Source organism: Phoxinus phoxinus (genome assembly GCF_949152265.1).
Source record: "Phoxinus phoxinus genome assembly, chromosome: 24".
Taxonomy (NCBI): domain Eukaryota; kingdom Metazoa; phylum Chordata; class Actinopteri; order Cypriniformes; family Leuciscidae; genus Phoxinus; species Phoxinus phoxinus.
The window spans coordinates 6,587,332-6,613,314 of NC_136899.1; the positions used below are offsets into that span (position 1 = coordinate 6,587,332).

Here is a 25,983-nt window from a genome sequence, read left to right on the forward strand (position 1 = left end):
CTTTTGATTGTTTAATTCTCCAGTCATAGGCAACCATATGTCTACAGCTGCAGATAAAATGACATTGTTCACTAGAATAATCAGTGTTTGTAGCCTTTACAGCAAAGCATATACTTTTATATTATAATCAAAGTAACTTAAATTGATTAGTTAGCCAGCATTTAGCTGCAGTGTTACTTGTCTTTCTCTAATTTAAACTATCCATGAATGACGTTTTAGGCTAGCTTTTTTTGTATTGCATTGCTCATGCATTGCATTCTATTGTACTGGATCCCATTGAACTGCTTTCTATGGCATTGCATTGTGTTGTACTGTTCCTACTTGTTACATGTTCTGAACACACACACACACACACACACACACACACACAAAATGAAAGCATGACATTTATTTCATGTGAAATGAAAATGACTTTCTATAGCAATGTAGATTGTTAGTGTGCATATGTACAACCTTCTTGTGACATTTAATAATAATAAAAAATACTATTTTAATTCATCCCATATTCTACAAGAACACGTTCAACGGTTACCGTCTATATTCGTGACATTATTAATAATAATGCGAATGACTGGAGGAATGTAGCCTACAGCTTGTGCGCATGCGCGTCAGGACGAAAGCCCCTCATCCGAAAAATCTGATGTCATCTTGCCGGCAATATTTTCCTCTCTGTCTGTATTTTCAATTTCAATCATATTCCACTCCAATACAAATAGCGTGTGCAATTGGTGAAGGCTGTAGTAGACTGTGTGTCGTTTGTTTCTGTTTGCACCCACATCATGCATCTCCATGGAGCAGCAGCAGCTGATCTAGACGGCTTGTTTTGTTGAATGAAGGTGGACGCTTAGGACACAACAGGTTATTAGCGTTTTTAAAGGAGATAAATACGATGTCTGCGAGAGAAAGACTGAAAGAGAAGATGATAAAAGAGAGCGTGACACTGCTGCCATGCTTTTATTTCGTGGAGGTAAGTGACTATCTGTTTACATTTGCACGTTTGATTTGACAGGTGACAACTTAGGATATCAGAATAAGATGACAATTGCATCAGGATAAATATTTAGCCTATATGTTACATTCTGAATTGGTAAATGTATAACTAGCAATAGTGATAAATTAAACCTGAGGAGATTGTATTGCCCATGCTCTTTCATAGATCATGGACTTCCCATTCAGGTTTCAAAGTATCAACTTCATGTCAGACGTTTCTGCTAAATTTATCAGGAGAAATAAAACAAATGTTTGAGTTCATATTGTAATTGACCAGAAGAAGAAAAAATAGCTGTAGTTATCGAGCTTTTGATACGTTTTATACATTATAAGCTTTATTCACGACGAAAATTATAAAAAAAATTGTTGTTGCTGGTGTTGACATAAAGTAACAAATTAAATAATAATAAATTCAATTAAATATAATTTGATATAGGCTACAATTTTACATTTTTAAAATGATTTTTAAATTCAATATAATATTGAGTCATTTATTTTTAAAGTTTCTTTTTCTTAATAGCTGTGTAATTGATCTGAATCTTTGACTGTTTCTGGCTTTTTGAAAGTCACAGTTGAAACATCGAACTCAATGCTAAGGATTTTTTCTACTGGCCCAATTGGGCCAGTGGTTCAAATTTTTACTTGTGCTGCCAAAATTTTCACTGGCCCCACCACAAAAAGTAATTTAAAAAAATTGACCTCGTTACTGTCTTTTTTTCTTTGTCCTTTGTTGCTTGATTTGCATTAAAACAAAGACAGGTTTATTAGGCTGCTGTCACTTTAAGAGCTGCATGGATCCAATATACTGTTACACATGCATTTTTTTTCTCAACTTTTTATGTTCACTGATACAACAGATTATGTTTACTGGGATACTTGCAGAGACCAGCACTTTTTTACGTAATTTTGTGTGAAAATGCCCGTTCAAGTGCAAGAAGACGTGAAGGAGAGCTCAATTCAGCATTCACACACTGTCTGAGAAGCGGCTTTTAGGCGGGCGCTTCGGATGAGTTATTTGTATTAAATTAAACAAATAACAAATGAAGGTCACCGATTTTGGGATTTTTATAAGATGCTCGTTGGTTTCACGTTGCACCCATGCTTTTTATTGAGCATTGTTCATTTCTGTACATATTTTCCTTGTAAAATATCATATAGTTTGATATGTATGACTGCATAGAGTGATGTCAGCACTGGGATGCTGTGCTTCTGTCAGCTCTTCTTCTTAGATGTTCGCCCCAGGAGGTGCTGCTCTGCTCTCCATGCATCACGAAGGGGTTAGTGGAATATATGTAGGTCAGTGTGACATAAAGAATTGAGGCAGTGCAGCTTTCACACCGCACATGCATACGCAAAACACGTGATCTAGTACTTAAGAGGAAGATCTAAGCGTGCACTCATACATTATGCAGGGTTGTGCTGAATCGGACATTTTCATTCATTTATTCATTCCTCCATTTGCTGTTTTTCTGTGAGGTTTGCAAAAGTCTTTGTAAATACCAAGGTCTAGAAGATCAGGATTATCATATTTGAAGGTTTTAAGCTGGATTTTGTGCTTGTCAAGATCTCATTGAAGTTTCCTCAGGTCACAGAAACCTCCCTGACCCAAGCACATCTCCTCAGCAATACTCTTAACGTAACCGGTCCTTCACCAAGCGGACACCATCTGTACCTGCTGTGATGGTGGCTGTCCCACGTGGATCTGAAAATAGCCTCTAAGAAACACTATCCTCCCCAATTACAGCAATCAATTATTAAGACCTCAGTGTCACCTCTTCTTTTCATCTTAAAACCAACATGAAATGCATTCACAATCCATTATTCTTCCATAACATGATTGGAAATGGATTTTCAATCAGAAAAAAAATGTAAAGGATTTTATTTGATAATTTTTTTTAACTTATACTTTATATACAGTATCTGTAATCACCTTAATTATTCCACATATGAGCAAGTGTGTTTGCAAAATCGGCAGATTGTTTTGTTGGTATTTACCACGGTAAGCCAGTTATTTAAAGCCCTTCATTAAATTTCTTTACAGTAGAGTGATCAAGGTCAGTTTGCGGGCATTTGATATGCAGATGGTTACAGCAAGCAGCTGGCGTTCTGTGCTGATTCTGCAGAGCTGCGCTGTGGCCGACCGATACCACTGACCCATATTTTCTACCAAAGCACTGGCACTTGGGACAAACCGTAGGAGATTTACAGTCCAGCCAACCACATGAACGTCAAAGAGAATCATGACACATGATATGGCACCCGTCAAAACCCTACTTCTTAAATTACAGTAGATTTTAAGTTTTACATACCAGATAATTATTCTTACTGAGCCTTCTCCCATCAGAGCACATTGCACATTTCGGAGGGAGGGGCTTCATAGAGACAGAAACTAAACGGAGCGTTACTGACAGACTGGGAAGAGAGGTGCTGCAACAGTGTAAAATATGTGAAAATCAAACAAAATCAACACTTTGAAAGGGCGCACAATTGATCCCCTTTAATATTTATGTATTTGAATGGCATATCATTGCATTAAAATCTAACATAAACAAACCAACAAACTTAATTTGATACATATTTATCATTACATAAATGAAACGGGTAATATTTATACACTTACAGTATATGCACTCAAACATGGCATAGTTTATTATAAATTGTATTATAACTATATCATTGTGAAAGCAATTTATTTTAATGAAAAAGTATGAACATGGTTACAATATGGCTAGCTGTGGAACAAAAATCTGAGTGTAAGCCATACCAATCCCCCCCCCCCCAGTACCAATCAAATCATATTTTCACCATGTGTAACTATACGAGTTCCTGATTTAAAAAGAGCTTTCTCTATAATGTTAGTGTGACTCCATATAGTTTTACTGCAATTCTGTGAATCTGTCACTGGTCTGTTTTATACTGACCTGAACTCATTAAATGGCTTTCATATACCTAGGATATTATTTATTTAGTAAGTACTGCCCTATCTGGGTTTATTTTGCAATAATGACAGGCAGACAGTATGTACATTTCCATAGGGACATGTTATGTGGTGGACAATCTAATACCTTGAAAATGTTTGTTGAAGAGTTATATGATGTTTTCTCGTCTCTAACAGCTTCCTCTCCTGGTCTCATCTGTGGTCAGTGTGTATTTCCTGGAGTGGACGGACATTTTCAAACCGGTCCGGTGGGGTTTCAGCTGCCACGACCGCAGTCTGAGTCTGCCTTATATCGAACCCACGCATGAGGTTATTCCCTTCCTCATGCTCCTCAGCCTCGCTTTCGCAGCTCCTGCTATCACGGTCAGTCTAACCCTGTGCTACATACACACACATACATGTACTGCAAGATACACTCATGCTTCCGGATACTGTACATTGGATAGGATGTCAGAGAGATAGGACATGTCACCTGCATATAGGTACAAATGTGTCTTGATTTGTGTGTATTCAGGCACTTTGTGTTTCAGACAAGCAGGACATGACTGGAACAACATATTCAAACTATACTAACGCTAGTCTCGCAGTGCCAGAGCTTTCGGCTATTGGCATAGAGTCTAGTCTACTCTGCATCTTATTCTAGCCAAGAAACGCTCACTTAGACAGAGACTGTCAGAATAACATAAAGCACACAAACAGGTTGTATTCAGTGGACTAATTTTTAGTTACTGTATGGACTTTTCCATTCGTTTTATTTGTATTAAATATATTAATAATAAGAATAAATGTTTCTTGAGCTGCAATTCAGCATATTAGCGTCACATTCATGTTTAGTGTCTGTCTTGTTCATTTTCGTCTTTGCCTGATTTGACCAGTACACATTATACGATTTTCGGCTGTCCTAGACAAAAGATGAACAATCGTGGTGATTTCTGAGGTCGTGGATCCTAACGGGTGGTTCTACGTCGTACAGTGAGAGAGGTTCAAAGATGGCCGTTGTCACGGCGCTTCGACCAAAGATAGCATGTAATACTTTTCTGACAGTGTCAGATGTTTAGCATGATCATCTCACAGTGCGTTTGCTGTTACAATCTACTGACTAGCCAATAAAAATGCAACATGAAATGGCGTATTGATCAACGCTAAAGCGTAAAAAAATTTACCCTTAAGCTCCATTTGCAAAATTGGCATGACAATTTGGCCTTTTTTCACTAGCATTGACCATATTCTCCTCTTTCGCTTCCTCCTCCTTTTTTCAACGCACATAAAAACCACAATTGCCAAAGTGAGATTCATCTCGCTCTATTTGTTCACCAAGTTTTATTCTTCTATACTAACTTGCATCGTAGCTTACGATTCAATAGGTGTCCTCATCGTACGTCTACATGCATGTCGTACCAAAGTTTATTAGATCCATGTTGTACAGTGTGATTTGTAATATCTTAAAATTGCACAGTCTGTAGCAGGCTTTAGTTCTAGTTCATTCATTAGTTGCAATGGTCCTGATTAGTTCACTCCTGTTCCCTGTTCCTTTGATCTTTATTGGGTTATGCTGCACAGCCAAACCATGACAGTTGATTTCTGAAGGATCATGTGACACTGAAGACTGCCGTAATGATGCTGAAAATTCAGCTTTGCCATCACTGGAATAAATTGCATTTTGCAGAATCGCTTATGTCACAAATAGATTATGTCACAGACAGACTACTATATGTATTTGACTTGCTGCTTAATGCGTCAAAAACTTTGAATATCTTTTCCAAACTAAAACTGAAAACTCAATGATGTGCATGCAGGAGAATGTCCTACTTGAGTAAATGTATAGTTTGCCTGTGGTCTATTATCACAGCTGACACACACCAACTGGCCTCCTCTTCAGAGCCTTATCTGACACAGTACAGAAAAGAACGCTTGTGCACGAATAGCTCAAACACACAATGAGATTTTCCTCGCGCTACTCCGTGAGCAATGAGCTGTCAGATAGCATCTTCCTCTCCTCAACTCTATGACACCTTCAGTACATCAGTACACCGCCAGAACGTCTGCCAGCCCTCTGAGGATGCCCTAATGACACAGTGAATTTGCTGTTCTCTTCTTCTAGCTAGCAAGGAGTCCTCAGGTTAACTGCTAGTATTAGAGGAGATGAGTGCAGATTCGCAGCAGGCTTTACTGTGGATTTTTTTGGTAGTTTGGTTGTTCGCTCGTACTGAAAATCGGATTATTTCACACTCAAATTCATGTTGAGTTTTTGGGGCAGATTGCTGTTGTTTCGGAAATGCAGGATGGTTAGTTTCACAAACGCTAATGGGCACTTGGCGCTAATGAGTGCGGTTCTCATGTCTCTGATCCTCTGAACATAGTTACTCTAGTTAGTGGCAAATTAAAGAATCAAACATAGACGGAGATCATCTTCACACTTGGTAAGTTTTCTAAATACACCGCAGGCATTTTTTTATATTAAGGTCAAACATTTATCAAGCATGTCATCAAATTTATTTTACAATTCATAAGATGATTTTTTTTATCTTCAGGCATAATTAGATTGGATATATCATGTTAACATTAATCAAAAGCAATCAAACATTATACAAAAATCTCCAGTAAAATAACATCTAAATATGCCCAGAAGGTAATTGTATTGCTCAGACAGGGGTTTATATAAACTTTGTCTCAGATTTTACTTTTAGAATTCCTTAGGAGAAATAAAAATGCACACATTAGTTGACATTCAACAACAGTATAGAGCTATAATATTAATGCGGATGAATAATCTGGCCTTGGGAGACTCTAATGAAAAATGCTCATACTGAAACCTCTGACATTCTTTAGATTTGCAAATATGAGCACGTTTTGAGACTTTGTTCTCTTTTGAAAGTACAGAGAAGACATGTGAAATGAATGGATTTTTTTTCAGGACAAATTTTTTTCATTCCTACTGTGCAGGAAAGAGAAACAGAAAGCACTGACTGAACGACTAAAATGACTAGCATTACAAAGACACCCGATGTACTTTTCTCTGCAGCATGTGGCCACCATGCTAGCTATTTTAGGTAATTCAATAATTTAGTTTGAGTAGCAAGCATAGAGAGCTCTGATCACATTTTCATCTTATCTCAACAAGTTCTGCTGCATGAAAATGCTTAGCAAAGTGTGTCTAAAAACTCATTTTAGCTGTCCAATAATGACAGTCATTAAAAATGACCCACTCCATCCTTTCCTTAGCACATTCTGGGTCTAAAATCTGTTTACCTAGATAGGCCTGATTTAGCATCAGGCAGGAAGTGACTGCAGGCATTGAGATGTCCTGTTGTTTCTCCAGGTGTCATGACACAATATCAGTGTCTGAGAGCCGAGTTGGTCAGATGGGATGGGACGGTGGGATCTGCATGCTTCCTTGGATCCGATTCAGGTCACGGTGTGGCACATGGACATGCCAATGTTTAGATTGTATACTTAGCACCTCCCCCACTAGGCTGGAGCGTAGAGCACAGCCGATATCAATCCCATGATCCCACTGGGATTTAAACTCCTCAACTGGCGACATACGCAATGATATAGAATAGAAGATAGCTAGCTGTTGAGTATGTACAGCCTAAATTGAGCTATTTTTTAAAATAAAATTCTTTAAAAATACACATTCAACAATGTATTATATTGTATAAATATATAGAACTACTTTATATAGTTCACTTCAGCACTTTCCAGCCCTAATGCTTGTGCAGAAGTGGGTGCGTGATTTTCAGAAGACAGGGAGGTGAAACGAAGAGGACAGATCTGGAGCAGATTACGGATGGATGTGCCTTTGATGCACAGTGACAGCCCTGCTTAAGATGGGCATTAATACATAAGTGTGCGATGATCAAAACGGCCGCTCTCTCGACCCATGAGAGAGCTGATTGCATTATGGCTCATCAAAACTGTGCATTTACAAGTAGACAAGGACATTATGGCTGTTATGTTTGGAGGCATCTGTTTAGAGGCTTCACTTCAGAGCTTCTGGATTTGGTGTCATGGTAAAAAGAACCCCCTGAAGAGTTAGTATGAGACCGTTGAATGCAATCTGAGAGGAGAGATATCCAGCGTTCTGAACATTTGATCCACTCCCACCTCTGTCTTGGTGTGTTGCATGTCCACAGATCATGATCGGAGAGGGGATTCTGTTCTGCTGTCTGTCGCGAGCGCAGTGCGGAGGTGGAGCTGAAGCCGATATCAATGCGGCCGGCTGCAACTTTAACTCTTTCGTCCGGCGAGGTGTCAGGTTTGTGGGTAGGTCACATTTCTAGCAGATAATATTCTTACAATCCTGATTAGTCTTTATTCTGTTAAAGGACCACATGGAATGTTACATTTTTGTGGGTGGAATTCTGTGGAATGAAATTAAAATATTTTTTTCTTCTGCTGAGCTCAAAAGAAGAACTTCTGAACAATGTTCACGCGGCTACTTGTTACGCATTAAACGCACACAAAAGAAACATGTATCTCCCAGAACAAGCATCTAAATATTCCTTGCAATAAAATGACAAAATATCAGTGGACATATCGGTATCGACTGTATCAGTAGAATAAACTGATTCATTATAGCCAAATGATCATGGGATCCCACATTATTTCTAGTTGTCTAACTGGTTGATAAACGTGAAGGCTCCACACAAATCAGATTGATATGTAAGGGATAAATGTACATCCAGCCAGTTGTATCTCTGTCTTGCATCAGCCTGAAGGGGGTTTATTCTGAGATAACATCCGGCTAGATGTACATTACCTGCTTATTACACGGCTAACTTGCCACATAAGTAAATAATTAGACACGAAATATTGATCTGAGTTGAAATATTTTATTAGGTCTTTAAACTCAAAGCTTCCGCGGAGAGAGCAGTTGCTAGCGCGGCAAGTTCAAAAGACGGACATTTAAGATATACGGTATCGTCATACCACTTATTACACAGCATTTCGACACATAAATAATTATGGAGATAAGAGATATTGATTTCAGATTAAACTGTTTTAAAATCGTACCTGTTTGTATCTAATAATCCAAAAGTGTACAAAACAATAGACACTAAATGGCAGCAGCAGCGTTTGTATGAAACAAGAGAGAGCGAGCACACGATACTGGATGGCATAATTAAATAACTGTACACAAAATATTGATTTGACTGAGTTTTAATATTTTATTAGCTCACCAAATGCAAAACTTCCACACACACACACAAAAACAGTTCCTAGCTAGCAAGCGTATAGCGCTACTGACTTTAGTAACCCGGATGAGCCTGTGTTATTGGTTTTCAGCGGTTGATATCTGGGAATAACATGCCAAAATCAGAATCAAGGATTCCCCAGAGCTGAAATTATCCAAATATACTTGTTATCAACTTAAAGTTAACAATAAATATCAGTAATCAGATATCGGTGCATTAAAGTCCTTTTTCTTTTCAGGCATTCACGTGTTTGGGTTATGTGCCACTGCTTTGATTACCGACATCATCCAGTTGTCGACGGGTTACCCCGCCCCTTACTTCCTGACTGTCTGCAAGCCCAACTACACTCACCTCAATACCTCCTGTGAAGAAAGTTTCTTCATCCTGGAGGACATCTGCTCAGGATCTGACGCTGCTGTCATCAACGCCGGCAGGTACAGCTCTGATTCTTGGCAAACGGAGGTAGATCTCTGTTGGATTAACAGTGCCACAGTCATGTGAAACAGATTATCTTAACACCCGCTGATACAGACAAGTTGATAAAAAAAATCTTTAAGTGCTAGTCAAGTGTGGATTCCTGACACTAAGGAATTCATACGAAGGATACAGGCACAAGAGCCCATACAGATCAAAGCCAAGCATCACTGCAGCCTATGAATAGGGGCTGTAGATTAACGGAACAGCTTTTGATGTACTTTTTAATAAGGTTGGTTTTCAAAGGAATGGATGAGGCTGGTGGTGACCATATCTCCACTAGTGTAGATTCGCTAAATAATGAAGTACTAAAGTGGCTTATGAATTTCTGAGCATATGTATGCTGACAAATACAAAGATATTGTTTACCCCATTTATAACTCCCCCTCTGTCTGAATTAGATTTGCTGTTGTGTCAATTTCGGAACCCTTTATCCGACTTGGATGTGTGGTAGAAAGTGTAAATTCAGGTTTTGAAAGTGTAAATAATATGGGATAATTGCATCCTTTCCCCAGACTTTTTTTTTTTGTCAAAGATATATTGTATATGCAGTCAAATCAGTTTGTTGTTTCCTTATGTGAACTGTGCTACTGTGAATGTTTATTTATCCTCTAGACAGTCAGAGAAGATGCAGACACGCCATTAGGTTCAACAGATTCAATGCATCATGGGAGTCTCCCAAAGAGCCAATAGCCATAGGCATAAACAGTGTCTCTATAACATTCACATTAGTAATTACTAATCTCGCACAGACAGAATCTATCTATCTGTCTATTACTGCTGTCAAAATGAACTTATGATCACGCTCTTATTCAAGGAAATTATTTTAAACTATGTGTCTATGAATCTCCTGTCTGTGACACAAACACACAGTGTGCAACAGAATTGGGGATTTAAGTTTTTCGGATCACAAACCTGTGATGTTCACCTGTTCTTTTTCATATCAGGTTGTTAAAGACAAGAAGTCTACTATTTGGTCGCATAGGTTTAGCTCTACTTTTAGTGAGGATTTTGCTTCTCATTTTGATGAGGCTTGTAAGCTGGTCTCTCTTGACTGTCCCTCAAATAACTTAACAGCAACTTATTTTATTTAACTCTACCTGTACTGACATTTTAGATTCCATTGCTCTATTTTGCCTGAACCTGAACTATGGCTAAATAATAATACACGGGCTCTGAGATGAGTATGTCGGCGCGCAGAATGGAAGTGAAAAAAATAGATAAGTTGCATGTGTCTTTAGAGATACTTTAGAGAAACTATCAAAGTGCTGTGAAGGAGGCTAAATCAAAGTATTTCTCTGACATCTTAGCTAGAAATTATCAAAGACCCGAGATTCTTTTTTATACAATTAACTCTGTTATAAATCCTTCTATTGATCTGCAGTTTGATGACCCAGCCAGTGCTTGTAAACACGTTTTAAGGTGCTTTACAAACAAGATACGTGACATTACAGATTATTGTCCCCAGAAACTATGATCCTCCTCCTTCATCTTTTAATGCATTTGAAACTATCTCTATAAACACTCTTCATGATCTGGTTACGGAGTAAAACTAACCACATCTGTAACTGACATTATTCCAGCGCACCTACTTATTCAGGTTCTTGATGTCATTGGGCCTTGTATCCTATCAATAATAAATAAGAGTCTTTCTATAGGACTTGTTCCAGATTCTTTAAAGCATGCTTTTGTTAAACCTGTTGAAAAAAATCAAACCTTGATGTGACAGTTCTCTTGAATTTTAGGCCAATTTGTAATTTACCTTTTGTCTAAAAAGTCCTTGAGAAGGTAGTTTCTGTCCAATTATGAAAACATTTTTTAGAGTCATTGAATCTTTTCCGTCTGGTTTTCGGAAACATCACAGTACAGAATCTGCTCTTTTAAGACTGTGGCCTTTGATATGGTCAATCATGATATTCTTATTTCTCATCTTGAACAATATAACGTTTTCTGTCTATATAGAAGAGAACTGTATCTCGATTTTCGAGATAAAATAAAACAGATTAACTTTGGGGAGGAGGCCCAAGTCATATCTATGGTCTATAATAGCAATGCACTTAAAATCAATCAAACGCCCTTGCAACTGCATAGCAATACACTAAAAACCACCTCTAACGCAATGTGTAGGAATGTTTCAAATGTGTCTGCTGTATTCTTGTTTCAAACTCTTTTGATGCCAGAACTGATCGGAATTGCTTTCATTTATTTTAGAAAATCCTTCCCGTCACAGCATGCAACACTAGCATCCTTTGCTGCCGTGTATGTTTCGGTGAGTAAAAGTCACTCATTTAGAAGTATTCAGGCACTTTCAATTCACCGTGCTGCTAGAGACTAACAGATAAAAAAAGCTGCACTCATGTCACCTTCTGTGAAAAACTGAACCTGATGTGTGGATAAAAGGACTACAGCTCTCTACTGTAATTTGTGCTGCAACATCCAGATGCCTTCATGCACTTTAGTGGACCTTGTCAAAGTAGAAAAAAGTGTTTTGTGTTGACCCCTTTGAGTCATATGTATTTATGTGTTTGTATGTAATTGTCCATTCGAGGATAGGAATACAACAATTTGTGTCTTTACATGTTTAACAAAATGCTGTTAAATAGCAAAAATCTCATTCTCATTTTTCTCTGCTCTTGAAAGAAAAAAACAAACCAACATGAACCATGTGCACATTATATGTTGACAGAATGCCAATAAAGGCATTTACATTTGCATAAAAAATAAATTGGCTAATTTAGATGTCAAAGGGTGCGTTTACATGCACAATCTTACCCCAAATTTGCATAAAGAGCTTATAATGTGTTTGGCCATGTTGTGTTTGGCCATGTAGATAGTGTTCTTTTGTCAGTTAAAGGTCATAAAGGTTTTTCGCCCATTACTCTGCATGCAAACACCTTTACTGGGGTTCTGGTAGGTCATTCAATGTGCTATTCAATTATTCAATATCTCTTTTTAAGTTTTAACACCAAAACCAGAGAAAAACATGATGATTTCAAAGTGTGGTTTTCAATCCATATAGCTCTCTCAAGCTCAAGGTCATTTGATTCATTACATAAAACAAAGAATCAACTGTTATTTATATTGAGCAGTTTCGCTTAAACCCTTATGAATTTCCAAGAGCAGTTTAATGGATAGTTCGCCCAAAAATGAAGGTTCGGAACAACTTGAGGTTGAGTAAATGATGACAGAATTTATATTTTTAGGTGAACTATCCCTTTAAGTACAGTCAGTCTATTAATCTTGAGTCAGTGGATGCTGACTCGTTTCTCTGGGAATCGTACCAACCAACTCACAACTCTAGGGTCTTCCCAGTCACAAAATACTCAAATGATTAAAATGCGCTTCATTGGTGTAGCGGTAATGTGCTCTATGATACACTCAAATCAGCTGATTCATGTTCCCTGTGGTTAATAAAAAAAATTCTTAAGTGTTTGAAGATTATTATAATTATCAAAGTGTCTTTGAACATTTTCAATGAAAAGCCTATGGTTCTGGCTCACTACCTGATTCTACTTCAGCTTGGAAACATCACAGCAAATCTGTCATCGTGATCATCTCTTTCTTGTGCAGATGTACTTCAACAGCACGTTGACGGACTCATCCAAACTGCTGAAGCCTCTTCTGGTCTTCTCCTTTATTATCAGTGCTATCATATGTGGCCTAACCCGCATTATTCAGCACAAGAACCACGCCATTGACGTTTACCTGGGCTTCCTGCTTGGAGGGGGCATCGCTGTTTACCTAGTGAGATGAATATAGGCATTTTATTATATATCTCATAGCAATTTAAAGCATCTTAATCAGATAAAAGGTCTTGGTAATCTATTTACTTGCATGTACACAACATTAAAACATAAAAACCATGATTTAGCCAACTAGGACTTGTTCCTGGATCAGATCTGTGTTGGCTTTGGAACAACATTCCCATCAAACAATCATAAGCCAAGCTCTATACTGTAGCTCTTTCTTTCCCCTAAAATGAGTAGGAATCAGATTTGTTTAAATTCTCCAAACTCCAGCCTGAGCCTAACCATAAAATCAGACCAGTTAACAGCAAAGTTGTTCCAGGACCAAAAAGGATGTTGATCCAGGAATATGTCCCACTTGGCAAACCCTTATTATTAAGTATGTTGGGCAATTCCAAATAAATTTTGTGTTTTGTCTGTCCAGGGTTTGTTTGCTGTAGGGAACTTTCAACCGAGCAAGGAGAAAAGGACAAGTCAGTTTCACATTCGGGATTCTCATCGAACTATGGCTGACCTGTGCCATCAAGGTCACCACCTCCCTGCCAAAAGCTGCAGTGGCAGTGATGGCCTCTCATCTTCATGCTCCGAGGGCATCCTGCACCGCAGTGCCCAACACCACCAGGCAGGACCTCCAAGCAGCCTGAAAAAGACTAGCAGAGATGTGGAGGTCATTAATACTCGCAGCCCTCCACACAAGGAGAACATGGTGACCTTCAACACCTTGCCCAGAGTGCATACGCCCGCCATGGACGAGTCTGCCTTCCGGAACGCCACCATCCACACGTCCTCGGTAGATTCGAGTCGATCCAAGCAGCTGCTGTTGCAATGGAAGAGTAAGAATGAGAACCATAAACATTTCCTGCATGCCATGGAAGGTGGACCAGGACAGTCTCCTCCAAACTGTATGGATGTCCGCTACAATTCTGAACCCTCAGCTGTGGGGATCAACGGTGAACATCAGGGACCTGGAACCCCATATCTAAAAATGGCCACTGGAAGTACAACACTTCCAAGCAACCCCAGTGGAATTGCTGGCGGTGCTCGGTTAACCATCCAGTCTCGACCTGGTTCCTCGCAGTTGGTCCACATCCCAGAGGAGACACAGGAGAACATGGGTGGCTTGCCAAATAACTCCCGTGACAAATGGCTGAAAAGCATGGAGAGGACTGTGGAGAAGGGCGGTGAGGTACCGGTTGTTAGGACTAACTCTAATGGCCAGCCGCGCATCATGCAAGTCATTGCGATGTCCAAGCAGCAAGATCTCCTGCAGGGAAGCTCTCCCAGTTCTGAGAGCAGCAGCCACACCAGCTCCACAGCACCGCTCCAGCGCTACAAGAGCCTAACTGAGGAGTCTGGCGGTCAAGGCAGCACTGGAGCCATCATTCGAGTGGAAGCCCATCCGGAGAACGGCCGACCCCTGGTGCATGCGCACTCCACGGATGGAAGTGGCTCCTGGACGTGGAAGTCCCAAAGCAGCTTAAGACAGTCATTTGAGCTTAACGACTTGAATCAGGACTCGGAGAGCTCTGAATCCGTGAGAAATGGGAACAGTTCTACAGACAAAAAGAGCTCTACGGACAGAAAGAAGAATGGCTCTAATGCTCCTAAAGTCGTCGCTGTGCCAACTGTCCCAACTGTCCCTATTGTATCTACAGCAGGGAGCAACCAACATCCCATCCCGACCATTTCCACCATCCGGGTCACTCCCATGGAAATGAATGAATCTGGTCCTGGGAGCCACGACTCCAGCTTGCGTAGAAAAACCAGGATCCTCATCCCTGAAAGAGGAAACAGTCCAGATAATACCAGGAACGTTTTTTACAGGGGAACATCCACCACCCCTGTTTTTAAAGAGTAGTCAGCCATTATCTTGACAAAACAAACAAATGAAGAAACCAGAAGAGGTTGGGTGTTTTTACGTAGACACATTTGCTATGTTTTACACAGTTATGCATGAGATGATTCACTGACTTATATATATATATATATATATATATACACTTATAAATATATACATGACAGAAAGAAAAGCACAAAATCCAGGTTTCGGTCGTAATTCTGTTTACTTTTGTGGTAATAACATTGTAAACATATGACAGTACATCACATGGAAATGGTCTTACCTTTTATGACACACTGTGAAGATGAAACTGACTGTGCCAAGTTTGAACTGCAACACTGTATTCAAGTATTTAACATCACAGATATCTTAAAAGATTTTTCATATAGTCATACTTTCATATACATCATTCACTTATGCATACAATGATAACTATGCTAGCTGAAACCCTTATTTTTGTATTCTGTAAATAACTTTTAAACTTGGTGCTGCCCAATTCTAAGAACATTATGTAAAAAATAATAATTACAAATTAGAAAAAACAGATCTTGAAATAGAAAAAAAATACTGTTTTCCAATCTGTGCAGTGCACTCCTCTGAAAACTGTCATTTGAACTTTCTAATTACCATAAGTGCTTAGAATATTCTCTGTAGCAAATGATAGTCATAAAATGACATGCACTTCACGTTTACTACTGGCAATACAAATACTTTACATACTCTTATGTATCTGTAGGAATTTGTATGTAAAAAGTATGTTCATGTATTTCAATACACATAAAAGGCTTACGTTTTAGAATTGGTCCATACAAGCATACAAGAACTACACTTTACATACAAATACCAAGCAATACTAATAAGATTCATTTCTTCCAACTAATGTCTAAATTCCACTCTTTTCTCAACTGTATATTTGCATTACAGAATGAACTGTACTTTTTTCCAAAAGAACATTTTGATTGTATGTCAGTTATTTTAAGGTCAGCTGCATTCGTAGCAAGACAATATTCCACAATGATTACCTAACTGTGGTTATACCACTGTGAGCTCCAGCTTTTTAGGCCAAACAGTCATATTTAATGTTTTATACACTTGAGTAGCCCACTAAGAAAAAAAAAATGTCTTTACTGTTCACAAAGTGATTTGCAATGAGCAAATGAGCTCATTAAATCTAGTGTCATCTTAGCTGTTAAAAACTACAGCAGATACATTTAATTCCATGTTCATTTACTGTGTAACTTTTTATAAACTGTAAATTAATGTGCCAAAGGGTATTTTAAAGAGAAAATTCAGTTTTGAAACATTTCTATAGAAGTCTGTATTCTTATAAAACACAAACTCTTTCAGCACAGCTGTAGCCAATGCATGGTAGTTTGATATTTCACATTTATTTTTGGTTTCCTTTTTGTAAATTATGCATTTGTGTAGCAGCTGCAAGTGTGATTATTTATACTGAACATAAACTACTTGTTGACAATCTTTATAGATAAAGTTATTTTAAATCACACCAGAATACACTGTATGTTATATCGAATTTGTCAAGAGATTGTTTGGATACTTGTTAATGTGCGCTAATGATTTTTAGAAATGCATTAAGCATGCTGGTAGCAGTGTGTGTGTGTTTTCTGAGAAACATTTTACTCTGTAGCACTCTGTGTAACTATCATCGACACAGTGACGTGAGATTCAGTTTGGATAGGAATGAATCCAGTCAAACCTGTTACAGTGATGTTACGTGTTAATGTTGACAGAAAAATAATGTCAAACTCTGTTAATACACAAACAGTTTGTTTCTAACGTAACATGGTTCTGTTTCCCTCCAGTGACATGGTAGATGAATAAAAACTGTGTTGTATCAGTGTTTGAATAAACATTTGCCATTTAAACTGTCTCTTCAATCATGAATTGGCTCCACATTTGCAATGGCACTTTCCACAAATAGGGTAAGACTAAAACTAAAATATTACAAACTGAATATTACATGAGGTGTTTTAATTTTAAGAGGTTTGCCAGTATTTTTATGTCTGAATATATTTTAAAACCCAATTTGTGTTTTATGCCAAAATTATGACATTGTTTATGACACTTAATTGCTGGATACAGTCAAAAACATCAAGACTAGAAGTAGGACAGGAAAAAGTCTTAAATGGCAAAATTTTAATGGGACATTAATTTGTACCTTATTCTTGGAAAGTACCTAATACTTTGTTTCTTCGTCACTACTGTCATAAACATTAATAATGATCAGTCAGTGAAGAACAGTCAACAGACATACACGAATATGTATGCATTGTGTTTGAAACAAGTAACATTTTCAAACGCAAAATTAAGGCATAACAACTTTAAATTGCTGCCTTTGGTCTTTTGTCCATCCTCGAAAATACACTCTGTAAAAATTAGTGTGGTCAGATAACTCACATCCTTTCCCCTACACCATGCTACGTCGATTGCATTAAGCAAACCAAAGCTGGCATGCAACGCTTTATCCATGGGTAGCATTTAATGAGGATGTTTTAAAAGAAATATTAATTTCACACTGGATCAAGAACGTTCGACGCCACAAACACACACAAAGCTGCCTTAGTGATGTGGAAACGCTGGTCTCGTTGAGACTGCCATGTGTAATTATCATCGTACAGGAAAAAAGTAGGTCAGTGAATTGACCTAAATTGAATGTGAGCGCTGCCAGATACAACTCGTCTCTTATGAACCCCTTAAAGTAAACCAAAGGAAAATAAAACTATATAAACAACAACGGCAGCTCTGTCACACAGAAACACTTTACATTTTCTAGACCAGGGATGTCCCATCCTGCTCATGGAGGGCCACTGTCCTGCAGAGTTTAGCTTCAACCCCAATTAAACACACCTGAACCAGATAATTAAGAGGTAGATGTGTTGAGCTAAACTCTGCAGGACAGTGGCTCTCCAGGACTGAGTTTGGACACCCCTAGACCAAACATTAGTGAGTAGGCTATTTGTGGTTTTCAGTTCTTCTCAGTTCAAAGAGAATCGCTGATATGTAATATACTTAAAGACACTTTCTTTTAGCTTAAAAGATTCCCTAGTGTGAACATGTTTTACTTCAGTCTCCATATGAAAAAGGACCCTAGTTTTTTGTAGCAACCATCATTTAAGTGTGGTAGTTACAGCTAGTAACCAGAAAAAAATGGATAGCCTTTCATTATTGTGGTTCGGTCAATGTAACTGTAAAACAAACAAACAAAACATAGCTACAACTGCTGTAGTTGTAATAAAAAGGCATTAAATCCCCTCATTCCCCTAATAGGTTATTTTATATAAATACCAAAACACAGAGCTAGTTAGTGATATGATAAGGAAAATCCATAACACGTTTATATTCATGCTAACTTACTTCAATACAGACAAGCTTCTTCAAAAGCAGCCAATATCCTTGGCTAAAATACTAGTCTGTACTACTTGTGTTCATTTAACATGGGAGTGCTAACCAAAAACCTATTAGGCTACAAGATCTTGAAATCTGTAAAGCTAACATGCTAATGCTAACACTGTGGGTTCCCAATGAAATTACAGCTTCTGGATGCAAGCAACTATTGCTTTTGAATTATTTGGCATTCCTTGCGTCTGAAAGATGAGGATATGTATTGTTGAATAATGCATTAGATATCAATTGATTAACGTGAGACGGTTGACATTCAAACTGTGGGATAAAATATGCATAACTGATACAGTAGATGGAAATGATTGTTCAGGTGATGGCAAAACTTTAGCTAACCTAACAGCGTTTGAAAGAACTCATATAAAATCAGAGGGCATGAAATTCATAAATAGAGATAGCTAAAGTGGTCTCATGGATATTTAACACCTTTGCTTACACGTACACTTTTTTCACAAATCAAAGCTCACACAATTTTGAAGCAATTAAAAACATTATAACTGGTTATCTGTGCATACACAACTGTAATTTATAAATAAATAACATTTAATATAAAATCAATGTAAAAATATTACTCAAATATATTATTATTTATATCGAAATAAGATAAATAAATATAAGGCAAATATCAGAATAAGTAACAGAGTTGCAGATTTAGCCTAAATTAGGGGACATGATTGAAGGTCTAAAATACCTGCAGCTGTTAGCCATTAGCATTAGCACTCGCATTCATCTCAATGGCAACTGGTCGGCTGGTGCAGAACATCGAGAAGATTTGTGACCTGCTCATGAATTATCTGTTTGTACACAACAGCATTTTCATTGTAAATGGAAAACTGAGATCAATACTCTAGCAAATGTCCCATGAATGACATGATGGTGCTAAATAATGGAAGAGTTTTCATATATTGGTGAATTACTCTTGTTAGGTCAATTGTGAAAGTCACATGGCAACTTGATGTCCTTGTACGAAAGCTGCAACCTTCCAATGCCATTAGAAATTGAAATGCTAATGAATGCCCTTTAAGTGCAGCAGTGACCTTAATGGAACAACCATTTGTCAGCAGCACAGTTTATTTATATATCACTGATTTCATATTTAACTCACAGCATATGAGCACTGAAAGGTCAAAACTTCAAGTCATGTTGTATAGGATATAGGCAACAATGACACAGGAGAAATAAAAAACAATATAAAAAAACAAAGCCCTGATTGTAAGAGCAAGAAATGCATTGGGGGCTCAGGCCAGGCACTTACACATGATTTCTTCACACTTTGGGTGATAAATGACCCGTAGGCATTTACTGTATGGATCAGTACACTATGTAAAATGCAATTGATTCCAGCATTAAAGATGTTCCCAATATTTGCTGCAGTTTATGTCCAACCGCTTTTACTAATGGACCGCTGCAATCAGCAACATTCAGATTTGAGCAACATTCAGATTTGAGACCTAACTGACAGAAAAAAAGTAATTTAGTGAAACTTCGCAGGCAAAGAAGGTATCAATAATGTAAGCACTGCTTACTCAGAGGTTACTCAGAGGGCATCATTCGGGAATTTAAAATGCACTCTTTCCTGTTGGAATTTTCAGTGTGAACACACTCACACTATTTATACTACAAAATGGTATAGAGTAATGGACAAGTATGCAAATTGGGATGCACCTTCAGTTTTAAATGGTAATGGAATAATTACATTTTTACTGGCAATGTTGCTATGATAACAAGAGAAAAGAGTATAGTAAATTTAACATACACCTAAACTACTACACGACATATGGCATGATGATTTTTTTTTTTAAAGTCAGTGATGTCTCAAATTCTGGGCCCAGTGCACACTGTGGTTACAAACAACAACAACAACAACGAAAAAAGCCTGAATGGAAGTAAAAAGGCTTAAATAAGTTTAATTTGCAGTTTCTTCATCCCTAAAGACCATGTGCAATTCTTACTCTAGTTAATGGACTATAGTTAGTATGCAGGATAGTGAGGATTGTCTTTTCATTTCCATCCTCAGGGAAGTAAACCATTTCAACACATTCAGCTTTTATGAGCTGCATTCTCCACAACAAACACATTCAGCTTTAGGGACGTAAAGGAACTTGTTCCATTCATTCCATGGAGTGCCAGCTCTTCAGATGGCCTTCACCTTTACCAGCTCGCAATAAAAACATCTCTGGATCTCTTTACCACAGTTCCTTACTGAACTGACAACACTTGTGGCATATTTACAGCATAAGACATATTCAAAAACATTTTGTGATTTAGAAAAACTGACCTTTAGATAATAAAGTATAATGTTAAAATAATTACTACTACCGGTAATTCAATTAAAATCGATTTAAATTAATATTAAAATCTAATTTGAACCTTTTTATGTCTGTATTTTTATCAGATGTAATTGATCATTGTATATAAATTCTGACATTAAATTAAGATATTGTATACAATACAATCTTTAATTTTATATTTTACAATTATTATTTTAATAATACATACTTTGTGTCTGTACATTTTGATCAGATGTAGTTCTAACATTATAAACAAAATGTATTATTTTTTTTAAATTAAAAAATATATATTTTTTAAGATATACTTTGTGCATGTATTTGTGTCCAGATGTATTTGATCACTGAATATTAATTCTGATTCTCTCAGTTCTCTCAAGTGTGCACTGTAAAATATGATCAATAATTTATGACATGTTTTACATTACTTTAACTCATCAAAATAAGTTAAGCAAATTTAAACTTCTTATTTTTCAAATCAAAGATTCAAATCATTTTTCAAGTCAGTTTAATATAATTTATGTTGAAATTACTTAAACATCCAAGTTGATATGACTGTTTTTTCAAACTTTAACTAAGGGCTGCTGGCAGATTCATGAGATTTGTGCTGAGGATCATGTCATCCTAAACACCCCTGCATTTTTCATGAACGGCCCTGATGTGCCACAGGCAAGCTGGAGTGTTATTAATAAAATGCTCACTGGCTTGATGCAGGGGAGGCGGCGACAGGGACATCGTTCAGTTTTGTAATGTATAAGCCATTGGAAATGAGTCAGGTAAATGTGGAAAATTCAGGAGTCTAAATGTTTGTGTAACTTAAGTGATTTCAGAGTTAAAGTCAACATAAAATAACATTGGCACAACCCCTTTCCCTACATACTGTATTAAGCTATTTTTCAGTGAAACAAAATATTTACTGAGATTTTTTTCTTTGAGCTTCATTCACATTTTGATTTAAAATAATTAGATAATTCATATTTTTACTGCAAGCATTGTGGAAGAAAATACTGCAAAGTGAGTCTATTCTGATCTACATTAAACAATAATAAATAAATAAATGCCAAATTTAAATATTGTCATTTAAAATAAGTTTTAGGATTCCCAAGAAATGACCTTGTTCAGATGTACTGTTGTTTTATACAATACATAATCACTGCAGACCACAAACTGGGTCATGTATGGTGAGATATGAAATGTTAATTACTTCTGGGAGTGATATTTTACCAGTTTTACCTTCACTGCCATTGAAACAAATAACTCGGTGGGTCATTATTGTTGTCATGACAGCGAACTTCCAGAAGATCCTGAAAGACATGCATAAAACAGCATGAAAGCAGCTTGTGAAAGATTGGATGATGCCGGGGGTTTTTTTTTAGAGTGGATATAAATAATTAGAACATGTTAAATATTCAAATCGATCAGATTCTTTCGTGTTCTTTCTGTTCTAACAAAAGCTTAAATGTCAGAAACATTAGTAAATCCTGACCTGCATTTGTATTTGGTTGATTATGGATTGATTTTGTTGTACCAAGTCTACATTGTTGCGGCTTTCATGCAACCTTGAACTGACTTTGAATTTAATTAATTATGCAATGAAGTACAATTATGCAAATATATGTGTTTTTTGTTGTTGCTTTATAATAAACTCCACAAGACCCGTCTATCCTTCTGCTCATCTTTGGATAGATTTTCTTTCAGAGCAGAAACCGAAGGTTTTAGGTGTGATTCTCATGGGAGGTAAAGCTGTTTGTTAGCAGCCTACAATCGAATCTTTAGAAACTGGTGCATTTGTTCACCCTCATCTCTGTGGGTGTTCTGTGACTGTCTGAAACACACATTGATATCTGAAGAGCTGAGATATGGACTTGTACAATGATGGAGGAGGAATGTTTCGATGTTTACTCTAGGGGCTCTGAAGAGAGCTTGATCTTTCACGTGACCACAGTTATCAGTTTAGTTATCTAAAGGCCCGGCATTCACACCAAGAATGATACATACAAAGTTCTGTCATGAAACTGGCTGATAGGTTCTTAACTCAATCCTCTGCAATCACATCGTTCTCAATAGGGCACAGCTGATTGGTTCCTGCTGTATCAGCCAATGAGCTTGCATGCTCAACCTTCAAATACTTGCTCAGCACTGTAGCAGTTGCAGCCCGCTTTCAGAAACCCTTCACCTTCCCCAGCTCCACCTGTGTAGACCTGCTATGGGTAATTCCTGTGCGCTATATTGTACAGCAGCAGCATGTCTTGCTTGCTTACAGCAGCGTAGCAAGACCAAGACCAAACATATCAACACTTTCATATCCATTACCGTGCCAAACACTCCGAGAGTTGTCCTGACAGAGCTATGTTAGCGTCCAAAATGCACATTAACAATTTGTATATTATAACCACGAACTGCAGTTATGTCGTCTGCCGCATTAAATGCTCGAGCTCATTAAACGAGGATGGGTTCTGATTGGCTGCCAATATTTTTATCGTTCATAAGATGAAAAAAAAATTCTGAAAGTGATTTATCGCTATAGTTGTGGTGTGGGGCTAAAACTGTGCTGTACAAACCAGAGAAAGACTCCAGTAATATCACATGTGTCTCCTTTAGAGTTTTAGAACAGATCTCAGACATAGACATACATTTACAACATGTGTCCACTTCCACTGTAGAAAAATGAAGCCAAAATAGTGGGCAAATTTTGAGAGTGCGGGGTTTATGACCTATATTGCAGCCAGCCTCCAGGGGGCGATCAAAATATTTTGCCTTCACATTTTGGGACGTGTGCGGCACACTTGGGCTGTGTTCGAAATCGCCCCTTATGCCCTTATTCAATATTCCCTACTTTAGTCCACTAATATAGTCCACTTGAAGGAGTGAAAGAAAACGAGTGAGTGAATTCAGACCATGAGTGTGTCGGAAGGGCTGCCGCTTTCGCATGGTCACTCTGTGCTTGCGGTTTAAGAGTCAAAAACTGGCAGCAAACTCGAAACCTGGCAGCTGCAGTAATAAGATAAAAAGATTTATCTTAAACTCTAAATTTTAATGAAACAATTTAATAATCAAGTAAAATTTAATTTATACCTGCATGATATTATCAAGGGGGTAATCCATCCGCCAGAAACCGAAGCTTCCCCGGGGGCCGCCATTGGCTATCAAGCCATCACCTGCTATTAGCATTCCATTGACTCCCATTCACTTTGACAGCAAATAACTTTACATCTAAGGCGTTTAAAGACTCCATTTGTCCATTATTTATTTCTAAAGAAACACTACAATGTATAAAAGGCTCCATTACCTTGTATCTTACGTTATGGTCCCGTAGAAGCAGTTTTTGTAAAAATACATAACCATAACCACTCGACTCTCTGTCGCACAGTCGAGAAATTACCGTATAGACAGGCGGAAAAGCTCACAAGCAATCGGGGGGACGTGGAGGCATAAAGTCCGATAAAGTCAAGGGAGAAGCCCATAGAGACTCATAAAGTTGATCATGCTGCTAGCTCATGGACAGCTAATACTCACGCTCGGAAGGGAATGATTCAGATTTCTCTCGGCACAGCTACTAGAAGACTTACAACTGTCAGACAGGTTGCTGACGTCACATCTACGTCGTCAAGCTCAGTTTGAGCCTGCGCAGTTCGCCTGGCGATCAGGAAGTGAGTGCTTCTAATTGACTTTTCTCCATTGAAACCTATGGGGTCGCTGTGTCCAGTTTATATACTGTCTATGGATATTATCCTGTAGCCACATTGGACCAGCAGTTTGGAAAATGGATGGATGAATCTTCTGGCAGGTCTCAAGAATTCATTCGGCACGACCGTCACAGTGCATTATGGGTATTCTCTAGCCGTTGAGCATACATTGGTTGTACACTCGTTATTGCAGTGCATTGTGGGAGTGAATGAGCGCACTAGATAATGTCCACTATGGTTTTGGACACCACTACAAATGGCTGTCCCCTCAAATAGTGCCCTATTTAAGGGCATAGAGGATGATTTCGGACACAGGTTTGATCTCAATTAAGTCACAAACTGTGTATTCTCAGACACCCATGTATTAGCCCATGTAACAACTGTATGAGAAATAAAAGATTAACATCTGTACAATAAAAAATTAATCTGGGAACGGGTGGCTCACCTGGGACTCAGCATATTAAAGGAAGTTGAATCCTCACACTAGCATAAAAGAAGGGTGTTTTCCCCCCCAATATTGTCAGCATCAGTTACATTTATTTTTGTCACACTTGCTGTTTAGATCTAGGAAACTGTTAAGCCCTAGACTCATCTTTACACCTGAATACTCACATATATACACACAGACACATCATAAAGAGTTGGCCTCATTTCTGACAAATGACATATGGCGCTTTTTCACACGCGGCGTCGCACGATTAGCAGTGCGATGAGCCGTAAAGCTAATTGCCACAATGGTGTTCTCTCACGGACTGTGCTGACATTTAGCAAGCGAGGCCAGACATACATTTCCATCCAGTTTATGAGGATGAAAGTGGATTCTGATTTAAAGTAGCACACTAGCTTGAACAATCGTTCTGTCACAGGTTATTAACTACAAACATTTATTATTACAGCATTAAATCTGCAAGTGTTTTGTTTCATAAAAATAACAGCAAAAAAATAATAATATGGCACCACAATCTTCACAAGAGACTATCCTGGGCAGGAAAAAAAGGGGAAAAAATAAACATAGAACATAGCGGGGAGAATTAAAAGCTTTGGGGTCAGTAAGATAAAAAAAAAGAAGAAATGTCAAAATATTTATATTCCAAATAAATGCTGTTCTATTCATCACAGAATCCTGAAAAACATGTATCACGGTTTCCACAAAAATATTAAACAGCACAACTGCTTTCAACATTGATAATAATGAATTATTTCTGAAGGATCATGTGACACTAAAGACTGGAGTAATAATGTTGAAAATTCAGCTTGGCCATCATACAACGACTAAACCTTGACTTCTTTGGACTTGTCAGTAAGGGTATATAAAGCACTATTTAAATAAAGGTGACGAGACGACTTCTTACCGGTAGTTAGAATGACACAGGAACTTAAATTTATTAAGTTGGTTTAACAAT

General features: G+C 37.8%; 1 protein-coding gene across 3 annotated transcripts; it reads left to right on the top strand.

Moving 5' to 3' along the window:
* The first annotated feature begins 650 nt into the window (after window positions 1-650).
* plppr4b (phospholipid phosphatase related 4b) lies at window positions 651-15,323 on the top strand. 3 transcript variants are annotated; one of them, XM_079601460.1, is made up of 7 exons: window positions 651-967; window positions 4,106-4,291; window positions 8,065-8,194; window positions 9,365-9,560; window positions 11,812-11,869; window positions 13,171-13,344; window positions 13,771-15,323. In XM_079601460.1, the coding sequence occupies exons 1-7, from the start codon at window positions 890-892 to the stop codon at window positions 15,202-15,204; spliced, it is 2,256 nt and encodes a 751-aa protein (XP_079457586.1). In that variant the 5' UTR covers window positions 651-889; the 3' UTR covers window positions 15,205-15,323. The 3 variants fall into 3 exon arrangements, with proteins under 3 accessions (XP_079457586.1, XP_079457587.1, XP_079457588.1); XM_079601462.1 differs by having other exon boundaries at window positions 862-967; window positions 4,135-4,291; XM_079601461.1 differs by lacking the exon at window positions 13,171-13,344.
* The last annotated feature ends 10,660 nt before the right edge of the window (window positions 15,324-25,983 follow it).

Coding starts and splice junctions, on each gene's coding strand:
- plppr4b (XM_079601460.1), top strand. CDS start 890: ATGTCTGCGAGAGAAAGACTGAAAGAGAAGATGATAAAAGAGAGCGTG. Junction 968..4,105: donor CATGCTTTTATTTCGTGGAG/GTAAGTGACTAT, acceptor CGTCTCTAACAG/CTTCCTCTCCTGGTCTCATC. Junction 11,870..13,170: donor TTGCTGCCGTGTATGTTTCG/GTGAGTAAAAGT, acceptor TTTCTTGTGCAG/ATGTACTTCAACAGCACGTT.